We start from the raw sequence: 22085 nt of genomic DNA on the forward strand, positions 1-22085 counted from the left end.
GACTGCTTATTCACAGGTTTCCCTGTTTATTCGCAGTTAACCTCTGTATCCGGAGGCCATTTCCCTATCCGCAACCTGGGGACGCTCTTATGTCACACAGTATATATCTTTTTACACCTATACTACACTAATACTATGGATGGGCAATAAAACACTTATTCACATTATTGACTTGAAAAGCTGTGGATTGTATTCCTTGGGAAACATGAGATGACAGTCTGTTCCAGAGAGCAACAGTGGAGTCAATGAATGAAGAGGAGGAGTAATTTGTTCTGTGGATTTGGAGTGTTAATTGCTGCTGCACACATTTGAATGGATTTGACTTAGTGTAGGGCCAAAGATGCAAGCTATAGCAGCTGAACACCTGTGTTAAAGTGAGTGGAGTAGTGAGAGAGAGAGAGAGGTAATCAATCAGTTTGACTGACTTTTTATATATAGAACCCAGTATTTTTTATGAAGCTCTTAGGAGTACCATCTCAGATGCAATGCAGCCATGTAATACTTTTGTTCCTCCATACTTGAGCATTTCTGGTTAATATCATCTACTCTTGATGGCTTTTTTTCTACTTCAAGTATTCACATGTATTGCTGATTGCATTATTCTTGAATATTTTCAGCCATTAATCTGTTACTTCTTGTTTATTTCAAAATAATTACTCCAAATATTGAACAACTTTAATTTCAGTTTTCATGTCACCTTTATCATCTGTGATTAATTTGACAGTACTGCTTTTTTCCCCATTTCTAAGTTTTTTTTAATAGCCCCCAGAAGAGCATGCACATTTTCTGATATTTATCTTCTATATTTTTACCAGTCTTCCCAAGACCTTTACACACTGCTTTGCTTTACATTTTTCTCTGTATTCTTTGAGAGTATGTGCTGACTTACCTGCCAAGAACTTTTGATATTCTTTCTTGTTTTCCATGACTGTTTCTTTAGTCCAGCATGCAGTTAGAATTTTTTGTTCCTTACAGGCAGTTTCACCACATGCCTCTGGCTAAATCAATGAATATTTTCTTTGGTCTGCCACCCAATTGCTAATGTTTTCAAGCTCCTTGATTCTTTCTCCAATAATATTTGTATATTTATTCACCTCCAGTCATCTCCGAAAGTTGCACCAAACTAAATGGTAATCACTTCCTATTTCATCCCATGTATCCATGTTCTGAACAAATCCAGCAGGTACTTAACATTATTATTAGCTTTGCTCTTTACTATAGACCTTCCCAACATATTTCTGTGTCTGATATGCCTTTCCTACCGTGCTGTTTATATCTCCAACAAGAAACAGTTTTCTATTCAATGATCTCCAGCAAGGATCACAGTAATAATGCCTTCTAGTTAGGGAAATTAAATCATCTCAAGAAAAATGCTGAGGACGTGTGTGCATGCATGTGTAATGTCTACACACCCTAAGTCTAGAGAGTGCAGACGTTATTAGTGATACGAATATTATTGATCATGGTTATGAATAAATGTTGAGTTTGCTTCATTGAACTCATTGTCCTAAGATTGTTGGCATTAGTGAAACCTAGCTATCACAGATGTTGGAATCGAGTGTAAATAACATAGTATTTTTAGGAATGACAGAAGAGATTGGAGAGGAGGAGGACGTGGAGGAGAGTAACTACTGATGATATCAGATGATTTGATTTCAGTTATGGTAGAAACACATGAAAACAATAATAGTAATAATGTCCCATGTAGCGGTGAATATGAGGCTATCCAGTGTGAAGATGAAATATATGATGAGGTGTTGATACAGAATGGCAGTTCATTTGCTGAGGTAGATGATGGGTACTAAATGAGTAATCGTTATGAGTGACCAAAATTATCCAAATATTGATTGAATAGCAGAGAAAACTCATAAGAATGAGGGAGAATTTCTTGGCCTGTTTGGAGACAACTTTCCCAAGCAGCAGATGAAAGAAGCCATCAAGAACAGTATTAGATTTGATCATAGCATCAGAAGGGGTCTCAGTTATGAATATGACTGTTTTACCACTAGTTCATGACAGTGATCATGCTGTACTTTCCTGTAGACTGGAGTAGTCAACAAAGGTGTTCCAATCAGAACAGGTTACATGCTGTGAACTACAAAGCTAAAAATTATGACCAACTTGGGTGAATACTATCTTTGGCCCCATGGTATCAGTTACAGGACAGGAAAGACCTCATCAATATGAGACAACAGAGTGAGAGGAGTTATGAAATATATAAATTGCAGGGCAAACTAAATTGGAATTTGAAAAGAAATTGGCTATGCAAGCTTAAAGGTAATCCAAAAGAACTTTATCATTTATGCTGCAAATAAGAATGAATGTAGAAGAATAAATTTACTGAATGCAGGTGGTAGGTACTCTTGTCTCAGAAGCTGATAAGATTGTTCACTTAATGAATGCTCACATTTCTAAGATATATCAAGTAGGTGTATGTAACATGGTGTACAGTGCTACTACTACATTGGAAGAAGAGATAGAGGTGCATGAGAATGAGTTCAAAGAGCAGTTCCATAACCTGGATAAGAATTTGGCAATAGGGACAGATGGAATATTGTCACGTATATCAAAATAATGTTCAGCTGAATTGGCTAGTACTTTGACATGTTTGTATAACTTGTCTCAGCTTAGGAAAGATACTTCTGGAATGGAAAGAATGTACGATAGTTCCGTTGTACATGAGTGATGCAAAAACTAATGTATCTGCTGCCAACCTGTTAGCATCTATGGAGTGGCAGTGAAGATTTTTAGAGAAATTGATAAGAACTTGCATACGGGTATGGATTGAGAGTAAAAACATATATGTGTGTGTGTGTGTAGAAAGTATTTTACCTTGGGTATAATAAATGTTAAAGTTGCCAAGCTATTTTTAAATCTGGTTTTTACTCCATTTCCCAAATAAGCAAACAGACAAGTTGAGTTTGTGCCTGCATGTATTGTAAGTCTAGCTGACCCTCAGAGTATGCAAGTCAAGGCAACTCATGGTAAAGGTAGAATAAGCTCTGATCACTATTCTTAATATTTACCCTTAATGAACAGCCCATCTCCTTGAGGAGATGTATGATAAAATACTTTCTTTTTTACTTGTAAAAATACTTTCTACATTTATATCTCATCCTGAGAATTTTTATTTAATAAGGTTAAAACACCTTATGGTAACTTGTTCTGGTAAAATACTTATAAGCTCTGTATTACTAAAATCTTGGTATTTCTAGCCTGGCTCCCACTGATGAGACCTCGATAAAGTCGAAACCTGTCTGAGTAGTGGCCTCTTGCCTTTAATACATAGCATCATACATCTCCTCAAGGAGATGGGCTGTGCATTAAGGGTAAATGATCAGAGCTTATTCTACCTTTACCGTGAGTTGCCTTGACTTGCACTACTCTGAGGGTCAGCTAGACTTGCAATACGTGCAGGTGCAAACTGACTTGTCTGTTTGCTTACTTGGGAAATGGAGTAAAAACCAGCTTTAAAAATAGCTTGGTATCTTTAACAACACACACACACACACACACACACACACACACACACACACACACACACACACACATACATATATATATATATATATATATATATATTGTTGTTAGAATTGACTCGGGATGTATACATTTAGAAAAATAATATTTAAACTGAAAGTATGATACAAATTTTTCCCAGCTTTCGCTGCGTCTCTTTTTGGTTTCTCTTTTAGCTATTGCTTGTCTTTTTTATATTCAATTTCATCTTATGTTTTACTGCTTAATCATCGTTAAAGGCCAGCTTTTTATTTTCAATTATTTTTATTTCATTGTCCCATATATATAATCTTTTATTTTTATGATTTTTTTTGTGTCCCTAGACTTTCATATACTGCTGTTGTAATAGTTATTAATCTCCTGTTGGTATAAATTTCTTATACTTAAATTGTTTAGTAGTCTTACGTTGTAATTAGATTTTGTTTCTCTAGTTTATTTTATTTTTTTGTACTTTTATAACCAATTTGATTGGTGGATACTTAATTTTGCCTGCACTAAACAAGGATCTGTATCTATTTCTAGTCCTCTCCTGACTTTAACATCTGGGAAGAGGTTGGCTGCATATTCTTTTGCTATAAAGTAGTCTATTATTGATTTTTGTTCTCTTACACACCATGTATATTTTTATGTTTGTAGAATATATTCATTATTTTTAAATTATTATATATATTATAAAATCAATGAGTTGTTTTCCATTTTTGTTTACTGTTGGTTCTCCAAATTTTTCTATATTATTAATTTTTTTCATTCCTATTCTGGCATTAAGATCTCCAGCTATAATTATTGTTTGTAAAATTAATCATTTTCTTTTCCTTCTTCGGGGGCATACACTGCAATAACTGTTAAATTGGCTTTATTTAATTTTAATCGTCTTTCTAATATTCTTTTATTCCGCTATGTATAATGAGTTGTTTTTGGTTTAATTGATTTATGGATCCAAATCATTATGCCAGCTTTTGCACATGTTTGTTTACTCCACTGTATATGATATAATTGTTTCGTTTGTTCCTTTAAGTTTCTTTTCTTTTTTTTTTTTTTCCATAAGAACTGCAATTTCTTTATTTTCTTCATTTAAAATTTTATCTAATTCTTCTTTATATGCTTCTAATGTTCCATGTAGCATATTTTACCATGTTTTTCTTTTTCCAAAGTTTGTTAACCTTTTCCAATTTGCAATCTTTTTCCATATTTTCCCTCTGGTTTAGAATTCTTTGAGACTTGAAAGTAGTATGTGTTTTCCTGTGTCAAGTTATAGCATAACAATAGATATCCTAGTGATAAGGGCTGCCACGTTAGGGCAACTAGTCTTGCCTTTTAGTTGATAGTGGACATTACAGTTTGAGGGGAAAGAGTTTTCCCCTTCTTTGCCATTGAATTGCTCTAATAGTACTGGGGGGGGGGGGGGGGGGAATAAGAGAGAGTAGAGGAAAGAAGAGTAGAAGACCAGTCTACAGATATAATATACCAAGTGTGTAGTCTGACCACATAAGCAAGAGCTGTCATTGGCAGACTGCCAAGAAGAGTTAATTCATGTTGAAGGGGAGAAAGAAATAAGGTGATGTATGAATTGGTCACCAACACGCGAAATCACCTGCTTTATATGTAAAATTTTCCAACTGTTATACAAGCAAAATAGTTACCACATTAAAAACTACAATGATCATAAAAGAGAAGTTAATTTTCTGCCGTGTAATAATAAACACTCATCCCACTACGGATTGATTACCCTATTATTGGAATGGATTCTCCTTTTTTTGATATGCGCAGCAGTGTTGAAGGGTCTCATATCTGTGGGCATACTATATATTGTAGGAAGCAAGATCGGGTCTAGTTCATTTATCTCAGGTTCATGCCCATACTCATCAATGTGAGCTCCCCCGAGATAAAAGATTTTTTTTCCCCACGCCTTCATCCCTGAGAAATAAGTTAAATCTTCTGATGCCTTTTAATTACCCAAAAGGAGCTGTTAGCCCTTTTTTTTTTTAACATTTTTTAAAATTCATTACTCCTCATCTGCATCATCACCAAAGATGATTGTGTTTCTAGCTACGATGGTTATACAAAAAGTAATTAGACTATGGCAGGTTACTTCCATCTCCAATTTACACACACACAAAACACTACCTTGTTCCTCATCATAATTTGTATTGTGGTACTGTATAATTGTTCTTGTTTTTTTAGTTGCAAGGATAAAAACTTAGATATCTTCCTGGTGGAAAGATTTAACTTTCACCAGAAGTCGACTCAGAAACTTGTAGATATAGTAAAATAAATTTAATTCCACTCAAAAAAATGTATGAAAATATTTCAATCATTTATATAAATGAATGATATTTAATATAAATTCTTATATAAGAAAGGAACCATTTATTTTGCTTTAAATTTTTATTCTTTTTTTTCATAGAGCGAAGAATTTCCACTATCAGTTGATTCGTAAGTAACAGATTTAGTATTATGTTTATTTGTTTCTTAAATAATATTATAGAGATTGATTAAAGGTTTAATTTAAATTAAAGATGTCAAGAAGTTATTTTCTTGTATTTCATCCTTTATCCAAGTGTAAGCAAACAAAGTTTGTGTGTGTGAACTCACTTCACAACTGGGCTACTTGTTTATAGAGACTAATGACTTCACATCAGTTGCCTTAGTGCCCCATAATGCAACACACATATCCTTATGGACATCTATAATACTGTGCATTATGGGAAGGGCCACTACCCAGACCGGTTTCAACCTTTATTGAGTCAAAAAAATAAGGGATTGCTCATCATAGGCCTAGAGTAGTTTGTATAGAATTGAATACAAGAGAGCCTGATAGTACTGGAGAAAGAAAAGAGAGATAGATAGCATTAGAGATAGAGAAAAGACCTCAGAAAACGGATAGTCAAAGGCTATCAGTTTTCCTTTTTTACCAATCTCATGGATGAACAATCAAAAGACCAGTTGAAACTAAAGTGCAAAGATGACTGATATCCAGGTGGGTGATGGTTACCCCCCATCTGGGTTAACTGCCTTGAGTTGGCTTTCTCGGCCTGGATTGTTCTTCAGTCATCCCTGCAATTGACTATAAGACCACATTAAATTAAGAGGATGGAACTATTTAAAAAACCTCTTATAGCAAGAATAAACAGAATTTTTTTCTCCCCCCCCCCCCCCGGTGAATGTTGCATAATAATGGGTGGTCTACAACGAATTTTCGTTGGAAGAAAACAAAAATAATCCATCGCAGCAAGTTTAAATACGAAAGATTATTCAAAGAATCTTCAGCAGCTCTAAAAAACGTTCCTAACCTCAACAAATTTGGGTGCATGAAACTGCCCCAAATTTGGGAGACTTTCATTATGAGAACTTCAGCCCAACGGCCAAGACTACCAAATTAGCCCGCAAGAGGGCACCATTAGGACTTTAGGAACAGAATTAGTTTATTACTTTCTTCCTCATTTGCTTTGTTAGTTCCTTAGTGCACATACCATATCTTTATGTTCCCGAAGATGGCAGTGTGACGTTGCCGAAATATAGAAGTGATTCATTAAAGTATCTTTAATTAATATACTTCATATGCATTGTGAATTCCGTAAATTAATTACCAGTTATGTCTAACCAACGTATAAGTCTTACTACTAGAAGCAGTTTGGTTGATAAATGACATGTTACTTACAGACTCTCTCCAGCCACTTTCCGATAGATCAGTTTCTGCACTATCTCTTTTACAAATATTTCCATGGCCATTGTTCAGCAGAACTAGCATCCATTATGTCACCTATTTCAGCAAAATCTACAGGAACTTATGCTTTAGCTGCCCAACATCCTTTTACAGGTTGAACTACATACTCACTGAATCTGCTACTCCCAGTCATCTCTCATTTTTTCCACCTCTATTCTATTGAACAGTGTCCCTCATGAATGATATGAAGCATTTCCAAAGAACTACACTCTTCAACAATTCAAGAAGTATAGCAACAGATTACTCTATTCTTGACCCTTCCCTCATATGGTGTCTATTTTCAGTAGGCTGTTCTGTCATTCTTTATACTCATATAAACATGATATCAGAATTGAAGATGTTAATGTCAGCTCTTTGCTTTATGCGGACGATGTTATACTTCTAAATAAATCCGCTACAAGTCTGCAAGATTCACTGACCAAATTGAATTACTGTTGTAATAGATATGATATGAAGGTCAGCAATAAAAAGACAAAGACAATGAAAATAGGCAGAATCATTGAAAATGTCAACTGTGTTGTGAATGGAGAATCTGTGGAACAAGTAAAAACATTTCAGCTACTTCATCATCATCATACGTATCAAGGATTTAGGCCTAGTATGGTCTGTTCCGGCCTTAGAAGTCATCGTTGAATCGTTTAAGAATACCAAATAAATACCAAATAATATCCTAAAAGCTGTCACAAGTATATATGAAAATAATCAAATACAAATAAGATTAAATCATGAGCTATCGTATACAAGAGAGATAAACCAAGGGGGTCCGACAGGGATGTCCCCTCTCAGCAACTCTTTTTAATATCTACTTAAATGAAATAATAATAAAATGGAGTAAAAATTTACATCGAGGAATTAAACTTTCACCTACAGTTAACTTAAACACTCTCCTCTTTGCAGACGACCAAATAATAATTACAAATTCTGAAGATAACTTACAGAAAGCTATTTTAAATCTAAATGAGATATCCAAAGATTATGGTATGATAATATCAACGGAAAAATCAAAAACTATGGCCTTAAAAGGACAAGATCCAGCAAGAACTAAAATAGTATTAGATAACAAGATCTTAGAACAGGTGAATTCATTTAACTACCTAGGATGTATGATCACTTATGAAAATGAAAAAGATATAAACATAAAAATTGCAAAATATTTAAAAATAACAGGAGTAATTAACTCTATATTTAAACCAAACCTAGTTCAAAAACAAACCAGCTTGCCGGCGAAGGTTGGTCGATTGGTAGAGCCTCTGCTATTAATGGCTCAGTTAAGTAAGTTTGAGCGCGGTTAGTAGTTGTAAGGGGGCCAATCGTTCGATGCTGTCGGCACACTCTCCCTCGATGAGTCTTTGGACTCCCTGGAGGTGTCAAATAATAATAATAATAATAATAATAATAAAAGTATACAATACATTAGCCCTACCAGTCTTAATGTATGGAAGCGAAATCTGGACAATAAAACAAAAAGACAAACAAAGATTAACAACAGCAGAAATGAAGTTTATGAGAAAAACTGCAAAGTATACCCTATTTTTCAGCTACTTAGGCATGATTTTTAGTGAAGATGGTAAATTCAATATAGAAATAGACAACAGAATCAGCAAAGCTGGTATGGTGGGAAGTCATTTGAATAAATTCATATGGAATAAGAGAGAAATTAGTCGGAACACTTAATTAGCTGTATACAAGACAGTGTTCAAACCAGTTTTAACTTATGGATCTGAGAGCTGGGTCAGAAGTAAAACACTTGACCAAAGACTAGTGACTGCAGATATGAGAGTCCTGAGAAAGATTAGAGGTGTGAACAGATGGCATCAATGGCAATATCATATTAAAAATGAGGATATTAGGAAAGAACTTGACATTGTCAGCATCCATGAAAGCGTTAGCAGAGCTAATCTCAGGTAGTATGGTCACTTAAACAGAATGGGTGAGGAAAGATTAGCAAAACAAGTGTTCTCTGCCAGGTTGGCAGGAAAACGACCCAGAGGAAGACCAATATATAGGTGGATTGATATGGTACAAAGTGCCTTAGACGATAGAAATATAAGATCTGATAATGTTTGAGTCTTGACAAGTAACAGACTGATTTGGAGGAAAGTTGTAGATAGGAAGTTAGTAATGATGTAAATTTTTCGTGTAGTACTATCATATCCTTTACACCCCTTGAGGGTACATGGCAGGAATTTGATGATCTTGATAGAGTCAAGACTCATCACAGTAGACCCACACTACCCATTATTCACAAAGTACCTATCATACATCTCCTTAAACTTATTCATTGTTGGATTGCCCACGACCACCACTGGCAATCCATTCCATTCATTCACTAATCCAAGTAAAGAACCTAGTCCACACATCTTTACTTACCACACTCTTACACAACTTTCAACTGCAATCTTTTGTCCTCCTCTCTATTCCGTGTGTATTGAAAAATTTCTTTTGTGTCAATCTTATAGAATCCCTTTAGTAACTTATAAGTTTCTATTATTTCTTGTCATACGGCTGTCAGCTAAACTCTGCAAAACCCATTCATATTCAATCTATCCTCATAGGGAGCATTCCACGGACCTGTCACCAACTTGGTCACTTTTCTCTGAATCCTTTCCACCACTTCCTAATCCCTAAGAAATGCAGGTGACCAAATGTGTACACAGTAATCAGCATGTGACCAAATCATAGCCTTATAAAAAGTGATAACAACCTCCCTATCTTTACTTGACAGTGTGTTCTTCAACATCCAAGTAATCCTCTATTTTTCCAACCCTTGCAATATGTCCTCTGAACTTCAAATCTCTATCATATGTACCTGTATCCATAACTGCTGTAGTATCATCATGCACACACTAAATAAATTCGTTGTTAGTCAACAGAATTGAAGTAGATAAAAATTGTTATTCATCTGTATGGATCACATTTTGAATCCAAATACCTTTCGGTCTTATATCAAAACTGTTGACGTGAATCTCTGCTCTTTACTTTGTATAGATGATGTACTCTTAAATAAATTTGATATAAGACCGAAAGGTAATCTAGTACCATCAGTATGATACAGAGTATGTAATTTTTGGTTCATCTGAAAGTGCATTCATTACTACATTATCTTATTTTTGCAACATTAAATTGACTAATGTTGATTAATTGACTGAAATAATTAAAGATATTAGGAATTCAATGATAATGGCAACTTTTTTGTCTTTGGATGCATCCACTTGATTGTGTTGCCGCTACCTTAGAGCAAAAGGAAGATAAAATGTTAAGCAGTAGCTTTTGTCACTAGAAAACTTTCAAACCCTGAAAGTTTCAACTCTTGAAAAGGAAGCACTGGCACCAATGATTTTTATGAAAATTTAGAAATTTATTATTGGATCAGCATATTGTAAAATCTGATGATCAGCTTCTCTCTTCAGCCAACATGATAAATAAAAAACCAAAGGGTTAATCAGATGGGCATTAGAAATATAGGAATGTAATATGTTGTGTGTCTTGGAAAGTAAAAATGCAATGGCAGCTGAAGAAATTTTTCAGTGTAGTACTTTGAATTAAGTGTTGCTTCATTAAAAATACTGCTTAAAATATTCTTATTTAGACTTATTCTTTAGACTGTTTCATTATCTTGTGAAGAAGTGGTAGATCGTGGAAATTGTTTCCACTTAGTTGCAATGTATATTTGAAGAAGGGCATATTGCTAAAGTAGCCAAGGTAGCTCACAGGATTACTTGGTTATTGAAGAACAACTAACAAGCACAGATAAGGGAGTTATCATTCCTCTTTATAAAGTCTTAATACAACCACATCTGGATTACCTATCTCAGGTCTAGTCACCTGGGTTTCTTGGAAGATGAGGACGTGGTTAGAGGATCCAGAAGTGAGTGGTCTGTGGAATGCTCCCTATGAGATTAGATTGAGGATTTGTAGATTATAAGAGTTGGTTGATATGAGAAAAAACAGAGATATGATAGAAATATTTAAATTACTTAAAGGATTTTATATGATTGATGCAGGAGAAATATTTCAGCACTTGTCTAGAATGAGTAGAACAAGAGGTCATCCCTGGAAGTTGGGCAAAAATGTGGTTAGCAAAACCATGACTAGATTTTTTGCTTGGAGAATGATGAATGTATAGAATGGGTTGCCTGAGTCAGTTGTAAGTGCTCTGTCTGTTAATGGTTTCAAGGAGATGGTATGATAGATATTGTGTTGATAGTTTGGGTCTCCCATGATGTCTTAGGACTCCATGGCAGTGCCCCTGCAAGAATAACAGTATTATACTTTTTTGTCTTAATCCTGTATCATAACATAAGTGTAAGCATGACTTAATTCTTACACTTATGCTATACTTATACAAAATCTACTACTACTTATATAAAGTAATAACAGATTGATTGCTATCAACTTGTGACTGAGGAGCAACAGCATTTTTATCATCCTTTGAGTTTAATGCCTTTAAGTACTTTGCCTCAAGGGCTCACTTTAGTGAATACAGGCATGACAAACCCAAGGTACCTGATGCTGGACCATGCCTCACTTCATGTAATATACATCTGTTATATTATCCATATACTGGTCCCTCCCCTTTTTTCTTTCCTTGTTTCTTTTCTTCTTGTCCCCTCCCCCCCAATGCTATTAGAGTATTCAAAGGCTAGGGGTGAATCTTTCCTATTTTGCTATTTCATCTCATCTTATGTGGAAAGGGCCTTTGCAACCCTACCACTTTTTTCTTCCAGTGACTCCACTCCAAAATGCTATGATTGTGCCTTATAATACATCTCATGCTGCATCAGTTGTCATGCAGAGTAATCAGAGCCATGTTAAGTGCAGAAGGCAGTTTAGGCAGAATGTCCTGTTCGAGAAGTATATTATAGTCTCCAACAGAAGTCAGTGATATTGTGAATGAGCAAAACAGAAGGTATAGGATTAATCTTAGAAGGGAATTTTACATAGACACATGGAATGTTCATGGTCTACACATGGGTACTCTTGAGATTGTCTGCAAAGAGATGGATAAGTATAAAATTGACTTCCTGGAATTAGAGACCAGATGGAATGGAGAAAGTCACTTCAAAAGACAGAATGGTAAGCCAGTTGTTTACTCAGGTGGTGACTCAAAGCACCATGGGGGTAGCTGTGATACTGAAGACAGCTCAGGCCAGAAGCCTTCTTGGTTATAACCCTGTTAATGATAGGATACTTGCTATTAGACTTAAGGTTCAGCCTACCAAAGTATCAATCGTGATAGTTTATGCACCTCACATGGACAGGCTTGAAGAAGAAAGTGAGGAATTCTATGAAAAACTTAGACTGTTTTGGACTGCCTACCAAGGAGAGGCTTAGGGGACTTAAATACAAAAGTGGGAAAATATGAGAGTCAGGCCAGAGTGTGGCATGTTTGGTCTGGGTGAACATAACACCCGTGGTGAAAGACTGTTGGAATTTGCCCGTGCTAACAGATTAGTTATTACTAATACCTGCTTTCAGAAACGCCCACGACGGACTTATACTTGGATATCCAACATTGATAGGTGATGGCACCAGATTGATGGTGGCTCTCCAGCAATGGAGGACAAGCAACTCTGATGCTTGTCCTCCATCGCTGGAGATGGAGGACAAGCAACTCTGATGTGCATACTTGTCCTGGAGCAGATTGCGGTACAGATCATCAACTAGTAAGAGCCAAAATAAGGCTAAGACTGAAAACTTCCAAGTCAGGCACATCACACTAGATTGGATGTTAGAGAAATTCCTAGTGGATTCACAGAAGAAACATCAACTCGGTTGGATGATTTTTGCAGACCAATGAGGAGAGCTCGCTAGAAATGTTTTGGGAAGGAGTCAAGGTGATAATACAGGATACAGTGAAGAAGTTTCTCGCCAATAAGAAGATCAAGAGATCACTGGATATCAGATTCAACATGGGAACTAATCAAAAGAAGGTGGTTGGAAAAACAAAGAGACACACAGGGACTGAAGTATATAAGAGATTACATAGAGAAGTCAGAAGAGCCATCAATCAGGACGAGGAAAAGTTCTATATTAATAAATGTAAAGAGATAGTTCCTTACCTAAATTGACCATCGTCAAAGACAGGAATGGAGCATTACTAATAGAAGAATTGGGAATCAAAGACAGATGGAAAGAATACTGTTAGGAACTGTACTACAATGGATAAAGAAAATTTGGATGAGCCCTCTCACCAGGAAAATTCAGATTTGGAACCTCCTCCATTTAGGAATGAAGTTGAAAGAGCAGTTAAGCAGCTTAACAGTAATAAGGCCACAGATGCAATCCCAGCAGAGTTAATTAAGACCAAAGGGGATGGAGGGATAAGAGTGTTTCATAGATTGTTTACAAGAATATGGGAGACAGAATCATGGCTTAGAGATTGGAAGAAGTCGGTTTTCATACCACTACATAGAAGAGAGATATGAAAGCTTGCAAGAACTATTAGTTTAATATCTCATGCAAGGAATATTTTATTGAAGATCATGCTAAATAGGATTGAGGTCAAAGTTAAGGCAGAGATGCCAGAGGAACAAGCAGGTTTTAGGAAAGGTATGGGCACCAGAGATCAGATTGTTTTCCTTAGACAGATCGTAGAAAAATATAAAGAATTCAGACTCCCTCTTGTAATGTGTTTTTTAGACTACTCTAAAGCTTGTGACTGTGTTCAGCATGTTAAGCTGTTGGAAGTAATGAAAAGAATGGGTTTTCCTCAACACACTGTCAGGTTAATAGCTAACTTGTACAGGGAGCAAGAAGCCACTGTAAGAACAGGTGTTGGATTGACTGATTGGCTTCAGGTTTTAAAAGGAGTTAGGCAAGGATGTTTACTTTCTCTTCACTTGTTTAGTATATATATGCAGAGGACATCATGCATGAAGCACTGGATAATCTCAAGACAGGAATTAGGATAGAAGGTAGATTGATCAGTAATCTGAGGTATATTGATGATACAGTACTCTTTTGTAATGACAAGGAACAACTAGGACAAATTCTTGAAAATGTGAACAAGATCAGTAATAACAGAGGACTTCAACTCAGTCCTAGCAAGACAAAGATTATGGTTCTCAAAGGAAATACAAACAGGGAAGCTCTTGAGAAACAAGTGTACCCTAATGGAGAAAGAATTGAGGAAGTCAGCAAGTTTGAGTACCTGGGATCCATTATTAATGTGAAGAATTCAGAAGACATCAAAAGAAAAATAGGAATGGCTAAGGCTGGGTCTATCTCCATGGGAACAAAGTTGAGGATTTTGGATGCAGTTATTTTTTCAAAAGCGACTTATGGATGTGAGACTTGGAATTTAAATAAGGATGAAAAAGGGATAACTGCTTTTGAGATGTGGTGTTACTGAAGACTTGAGGATATCATAATACTGAAAGGTGTACAAATGAATGGGTGTTAGAAAAGATCAGTAGAACTTTAAGGCTCCTTAAGGATATTGACAGAAGAAAGTTAAAATATTTTGGACACATGGAAAGGATGGAAGGAGGACTTCTCAGAACAGTAATAGGAGGTAAAGTTCCTGGAAAAAGAGGAAGGAGTAGACTGTCATTGAAATGGATGGTGTGTGTGTGTGTGGAGTGACTGATCTTCAGAAAGTTGAAGCCTCTAGAAAAGCATACAACAGGACTAAATGGTAAGGCCTGGTGTTGCACATCACCCAGCATTGGAGTGACCATACAGCATCTGTGGATGCCCAGTGAGTATATGGATGGGTGACTTTAATGGTCTGGAAGTTTGCTTGATAGGATGAATAACTAGTATTTCAATCATCCTCATCTGCTGATATTCTTTCTAAATATAGTACATTTTACTATATTTGCACTTTTCCTCCTATTTAACTCAGTTCACTATATTCCTTCAATTAGGTGTATACCATGTAATCTTTCAAATGTTGTTATAAGTATTCAACTATATTTAAAAAAAAAGTATCAGGAATTGTTACATTGAATTTATTTTGAAAAAAAAAAAAAAGGATTAAAGGCTAATAACTAATAATGCAATAGAAGATATAATTATAGAATCATTCATCATTGTAAATGCTAAGTTTGATAGAATTTTCTTAATGCTTTTATTCTGTCCTTTCATACATACCATTACATTGTCAAGTAAGGCATGGTAAAGAGTTTGACATTCAAAAAAGTTTACATAACTATAAAAATAGTGATCTAAATCAGGTAACTACGAAGGCTTATTTGTAGGGGTATAAGAGTTGTGTTATTTTTTTAATCATTAATATATTTAATATTATTCCTTATCTAAATTTTTAATCTGAGAGCATCTTATTATTCTTTTTTTTTTTTTTTTTTTTTTTTTTTTTTTTTCCAGACTACTGAATGTTTTGGAAGTTATAGCTCCTTTTAAGCACTTTAGTAAGCTTAGGGAATTTGTACAAATGAAGTTACCAGTTGGATTTCCTGTGAAAATAGGTAGCTACATTTTTAGTAATTTTTTAAAAAAATTTATATAGGATGTTTCAGGAGGAATCTATTCAACTTTTAAACTTAAGTATTTGATTCCTTGAATATTTAAAATTTAAAAAAAAATAATAATAATAAATAACCTGGTTCCTGTTTCTACCATTATGGAATTATGACAGGTCTAAGAAAAACTAAATACTGTATTTAAGATTTATTCAAAAATTGTAACATAAAGTTTAGTATCATCTTTAATATAAACAAGTAATTTTATGAACAAATGAATATTCACATGGGCACCTGCAGAAACTTTTCCTGGGGGGGGCATAAAATCTAATAGATTCGTCTGACGGCATAATGTCTTTTTCTTGTCATGCAAAATTTCTTCATAGCAAGCTAATGATTTTTTTATTCCTTACCTTGTGGCTACAATTCGTTCCTCGTTAGAATCTATGTCCTCCGAAATCTGTAAACCTTTCTTTTATGATTGTTCTTACTGTGGATTCCTGTAGATCAAACTTCTTTGCTAGCTCACAAATTTTCATTCCGCCTTCAAAATCCTTAAAAATGTTGAGTTTTGTTTCCAAAGTCAATGTTTTTCTTTTCTTGCTAGCTGTAGAAGAATTGGACTTGCTTCCTTTGGACGACATTATTATTTTTTATGTGATAAAATTTTTATCAAGAACATAACATTAAACAATTGCAAGGTTTGTAGACTATAAAAATAATGTATGAATGGAGACCACACGAAACACTAATGTGTTTCGCGTGGTCTCCATGTTCAGAGCATGTCCATGCTTGTTCACAGGTTGGTCCACGCTTGTTCACATCATGTGCAACACTGGCAAATGCGGCCGGCGCCGGAAAAATATGACTAGTGGTGAAGCAGGACGGGAATATGTACATATATGAAACCGCGTAAGTCGGGGTATGACTGTGTATATATATATATATATATATATATATATATTTTTTTTTTTTTTTCATAATTACTACTACTATTCAGAACCTCTTTGAAGTCACAACTCATTGGAGGGGCCCGTCTTAGACAATACAATGTTATTTTACCACTCTGTAAATACATTCACCACCATTCAAGCAAAACTACTTCTCATCCTCTTACTCATCACCTCCTTTCACAATTTCCAAGGATTGATTTTTGTCCTTGTTTCTTCCCCTTGTCTGATATATGAAAAATCTCCACAATGTCAGTTCTGGCAAAATGGCCACAAAATTTCAAGTCCCTATCCACTACAACCCCTAAATCCTTCATCTCCTCCAAAATATCCCCACCAAACCTGTACTCTGCATTCCATCTTTGCTTCCCAAATTTTAACACCTTACACTTTGCAACATTAAACTGACATTCTCCCCACACACTTGCCCATTCAGACAGTCTATTTGAGTCCTCTTGCAAAGCTACATCTGCTCTACTTCTCTTATTCTGTTTCTGTATATCACTGTATAAGCCATTTTCCAATGTCATTTATATACAAATTAAACAACAATTCCCCCAAAACAGATCCCTGGGGCAGGCCACTAGTGACTTTCCTTTTCTGGGATATCACCCCCCCCCCCCCATACACAACCTGTTGATACCTATCAGACAGCCAATCTCCAATCCAATGCACTAATCTACTATCCAACCCCATCTGTTCCAATTTAACTTGCCATGTGACAATCTTGAAAGCCATTGCAAAATCTAAATATACTACTGTATATTTAGATTTTGCATCCCCCTTGTATCCATCCCTTTGTTATAATAAGTAAGCAAATTGGTAAAATACTATCTTCCTTTAGCAAACTCATGCTGCCCATTAAAGAGAATTCCATTGCTGCCCAACCAGTTCTGAATCCACGTTTTCACTAGCTTCTCCAACATCTTGACCATAACTCCAGACAAGCAGATTAACCTATAATTCTAAGCCCTAGCCTTAGTCTTATCATCCCCTTTATGAAGCAGAACAATTTTGCCTTTCCACTCCTTTGGAATCTGGGCTAACTGACTCATGTTAATAAAAGTAAGTTAAAGCTGTTGTTAACTCCATGGAACATTCCCTCAAGGCACATAGTGATGTGCCATCAGGTCCCATGGCCCTGTTGACATCAAGTTTACTCACTATCAGTGGTTCCTCTCCCATTCCCACTGCTCTCATGTTCTGCATTATATTATAATCACAGGGATGGAATAACTTAATGAACTGCTCGTTTAACACCTCTGCTGTATCCTCTTTGGTGTGTATCATTTTCCCATTATCACTGACCAACATCATCCTCCCATAATCATTCTTCCTTCTACTGGCCACATTATCGAAAAAACTCCCTAGGATTTCTTTTAGCGTGATTTGCTAACTACTGCTTATACTGCACTTTTGCTATTCCTTACTAAACGAGTCACCTTCTTGCTTCATGTAACTGATTATCTCCACTCATCTTGTGCTGCCTCCACAATGCCTTTTTCTTCCAGATTGCATTCTTCATCTCTACAGTCATCTGTTTTACACCTACCTTATTTAATCTCCTGACCTTTGTAATACACTCAATCATTAAGTCTTAAGCACTACTGATGAATGAGTGAATTCTTCTGGCAGTTTAACTACTTTCACATATAATATGGCATTCTTTTTCTGTATTCTTTAACACTTTCACATCAGACCATTTTGCACATGCGACATCTGGTGGGAGCTTACTTGACCATGTAAAGTTCTTTCTGCATCAGGTGGGCACATTATTACACGTTCATCAATATATATGGCACACTGATAAGTTTTTTTTTTTGTAGAATTTTTGTTTAAAACTAATATTTATGAACTTTCTTTTGATCTCCTTTTGAAAAATAATATGCATTTTCACAAATGGGTGGGATGATGCATCAAGTCAAGTATATATGCGTGTCTAGCAATATTTCTGTGTTATGATTATATGATGGTGTACTATCCTCAAAAGGCCAGCATGCAATCATAGTCCGTCTGTCCATCCCCACCCCTTATCTCTAAGAATATAAAATTGTGCTTTCATATGGTAGTACGAGCTATATTTTCTTTTTATATTATACAGCTATTTTTTAATTTAATAAAACATTGCTTGGAGAATGTGTATTTGTCGATTCTTTGAATTTGCAATTATTTTATATACTAATACTAAAATCACTGTTCATGTAATAGATAGTTTCCATTCTTATTTTTCTGTCATTAGAAATAAATCACATTATACAGAAAAACACAGGTTTTTGTGTTTCATAAAATAATTGGATACTTGCATTGTGGAGAAAGGACATGTTAGAATCACTGCTATCCAGTATTAAACCACTCACAAAGAAGTCAAAAAGAAATTGTTTTAATTTGACTACTTTTGCGAAAAAAACTTTGTTTCACAATAGCATGAATAAATTAAAAAAACTACAAGCAAAGTAATAATAGTTAACATTTCTAGTGAAGAATATTTGAAAATGTTTAAACAATGGAAAACGTATTGAATAGCTTCTCTCTTGGCACCTTGTCATATGCCTTTCCAGATCTACAAAACTTAAATATAGATCTTTTTTATATTTCCATGATTTCTCAACTATTTGTCGTAAAGTGAAGATCTGATCCTGACAGCCTCTATTTGACCTGAATCCAGTTTGTTCTTCACCAGGCTTTTCTTCCACAAGTGGTAGATGTAGTAGTTTAGGAGGTTTCAGATGACTAGAGATTTTGTTGATTGTGAGGAAAGTGACTTTTAGATTTTTTTTTTTTTTTTTTTTGGCAAAGTAATCTTGTTATTTTATCTGTGACTATATATGGGAGAATCACTGCTCCTTTATATTGATTTATTTGTTCTGTTTGATTTGGAGGTTGAAGTAGAATTTTTTTTCCTAATGTTCTGTTGCAGTCATTTTTTGGAAAGACAGAATGAAGATACTATAGCACTTGGTTTCTTTTATCTGTATTTGTTGAAATTATGTAGGCTCTATCACATAAGGAACAGATAATGCCAATTTTGTGCTGGTGGTGATGAGAAGTTGCATGTAGATAACATGATAACATCCTGTGTTAGTTGGTTTCTTATAGACTGAGAAGTTGATTGTTCCTAGCTCTGATATCTCTACTAATGTATCCCAAAAAAACAGTAGAGACCTATTTCTTTCTAATCCAACTATGAATTTGATTTGAGGATGAATGTTGTTTGGGAAGGTAACAAAATCTTCTAATTAGGTAGTAGAATCAGACTGGATGTTAAAAAATATTGTCGACGTATCTTCATGAAATTTTTGGTTATGTTCCTTGATACTGGAGGGCTATTTTTCAAACCACTCCATGAATAGGTCTATGAATAGGCTAACATAGAAGAGAGGAGGAGAGACTATAGCTAATCCTGCTTTCTGTTCAAAAAAAAAAAATCTTCAAATTTGAAAAAAAAATGCTATTAATGCATTAATAAATCACTTAAGGAATTGACAACGTAGATAAGAATATAAATTAAATTACACTTTAATAAATATTTCCGATATTTTGGCAACATCACGTTGCCATCTTCAAAAGGAACTTACAAAAAAAGGCATGTGCATGTAGGCACTACAACACAGTAACTGAGAATGAAGTGATGAAGCTATTGTGCTCCTAAAAGTCCTGATAGTGCCCCCTAGCGGGCTAAGTTACATCAGCAGACCTTCACCGTTGGCTGAAGGTCTGCTGATGTAAGTCTCCCAAATTTGGGGCAGTCTCATACAACCAAATTTGTCGAGGTATGGAGAGTTTCTTAAGGCTGAGGCTGATTCCATGAATAGTCTTTCGAATTTGTATTTGCTACGATGTATTACTCTAGCTTTCTTCCACTGTATTCTGTGGCGTGTATCCAGAGTATGGTCTGCAAGACTAGAGTGGCTGTACTTGTGAAACCAGATGTAGTCCTTGTGTTCCAAAATTCTGATATTCACTGTCCTGCCTGTTTGGCCAAAGTAAGACAGTTGCCTGATATCTCAGCCCTATTCCAGGTCACAATGAACTCAGGCTTTCATTTGGCAGGGAAAATTCTACAAACAAATAGAGGGGACAGCCATGGGTTCACCACTCTCCCCATCCTTGCCCAAATTTCTTTATAGAGACCTTTGAAGAAAAAACCTTAGCCTCTGCCCCACAAAAACCAACCATATGGCTTCGCTACGTTGATGATTTGTTCGCTATTTGGCCACATGGCTCTGATACACTCCTCTCCTTCTTAATCAAGTTCACTCTGGAAAAAGAGGAAAACAACAGCCTCCCTTTCCTAGACACACTAGTCACCCGCCAGCCTGATTGAACATTGGTTTTCTCAGTTTATAGAAAACCCACCCATATAGGCAGGTACATTCACCAACAATCCCACCACACTCCTCACAACAATATGGAGTGGTAAAAACACTATACAACAGGGCTAAACTAACCTGTTCTAACTACAGGGCCCTAAACACTGAACTAAATCACATCCTCAACACTTTCTCAGCCAATGGCTACCCCCCCCCAAACAAAAATCCAAAAAATATTGAAACCAACAAACCACAATACCTCCCCCTTCACAACAAGGATTACTCTAAATCCATCACCATTCCCTACATCCGAGGCACCTCGAAAAAAATTACCAAAATTTAAAAAAAACATGACTTGACCTCCTGTTACAGACCATACAGAAAATTTGCATCCCTTATCTGCTCCACTAAAGATCAACCACTTCCCCTAGACCAGTGGGTCTTAACCTTTTTAGTGATTGGATCTAAAAATAATTTCTTGCACCCCCTTAAAAAATGTGTTTCTATTTCTTTATTTAGGAAATTACATCTATTGCAAGATAATTTATTTATTGAAAAATAAACACATTTTCATATACATACAAAACAATATCTCAATTTTTAATGGCTATGTTGTTGTTGTTGTTTATTCATAATAATACTTTTGAAGCGAGGCTCTTTTTTTGAAAGAGCCACATGTAAGTCATCACTTGCATTTAAGCGATTTCTGGCTTTGTTTTTATGTGCAAAAAGTGATGAAAATCCCATTCCACACAGGTAGGTGGTGGCAAATGGTAAAAGTGTCTGCAATGCTGCTTTTGCCAGTTGTGGATAAGGTTCTCTGTACATCAGAATTGTTCTAAGTTCAGTTTTTCAAATTCCATTTGAATACGTGCATTGGCTCGTATTTCAATAAGATTGTCTTTTATTAAATAGCTGTTGTCCATTGAATCTGGGTCGAATAGAAATGAATCCAGTATCCATCTCTGAACTTTGCTAATATTTCCCGTGGTAAAGTATCCATGAAATGATTCACTCAATTGTTGGGGGTATTGCAATTTCAGGTATAATTGTTATTTTCTCATTTTCCAGAACAATTGAATCAAGCAAAGGAAAGTTTGCATAATTCTCATTTTCAACTCGACGTTTCCAAATTTTTAGTTTTTCAATAAATGAA

General features: G+C 35.4%; 1 protein-coding gene across 4 annotated transcripts in view; it reads left to right on the forward strand.

Annotated features, from left to right (window-relative positions):
* LOC150108062 (ankyrin repeat domain-containing protein 13C) overlaps window positions 1-22085 on the forward strand; it is a 312652-nt gene that overhangs the window by 270204 nt on the left and 20363 nt on the right. For all 4 annotated transcript variants that reach the window (XM_090415561.1, XM_090415563.1, XM_090415562.1 and 1 more), the window contains 2 exons: window positions 5924-5952; window positions 15575-15675. In XM_090415561.1, the coding sequence (XP_090271687.1) occupies window positions 5924-5952; window positions 15575-15675 (130 nt within the window). The remainder of the gene's footprint in view (window positions 1-5923; window positions 5953-15574; window positions 15676-22085) is intronic.

The sequence above is a fragment of the Typopeltis vanoorti genome, chromosome 3 (assembly GCF_054136105.1).
Source record: "Typopeltis vanoorti isolate ZY-2024b chromosome 3, IOZ_Tvanoo_1.0, whole genome shotgun sequence".
NCBI classification, from domain to species: Eukaryota; Metazoa; Arthropoda; class Arachnida; order Uropygi; family Thelyphonidae; genus Typopeltis; species Typopeltis vanoorti.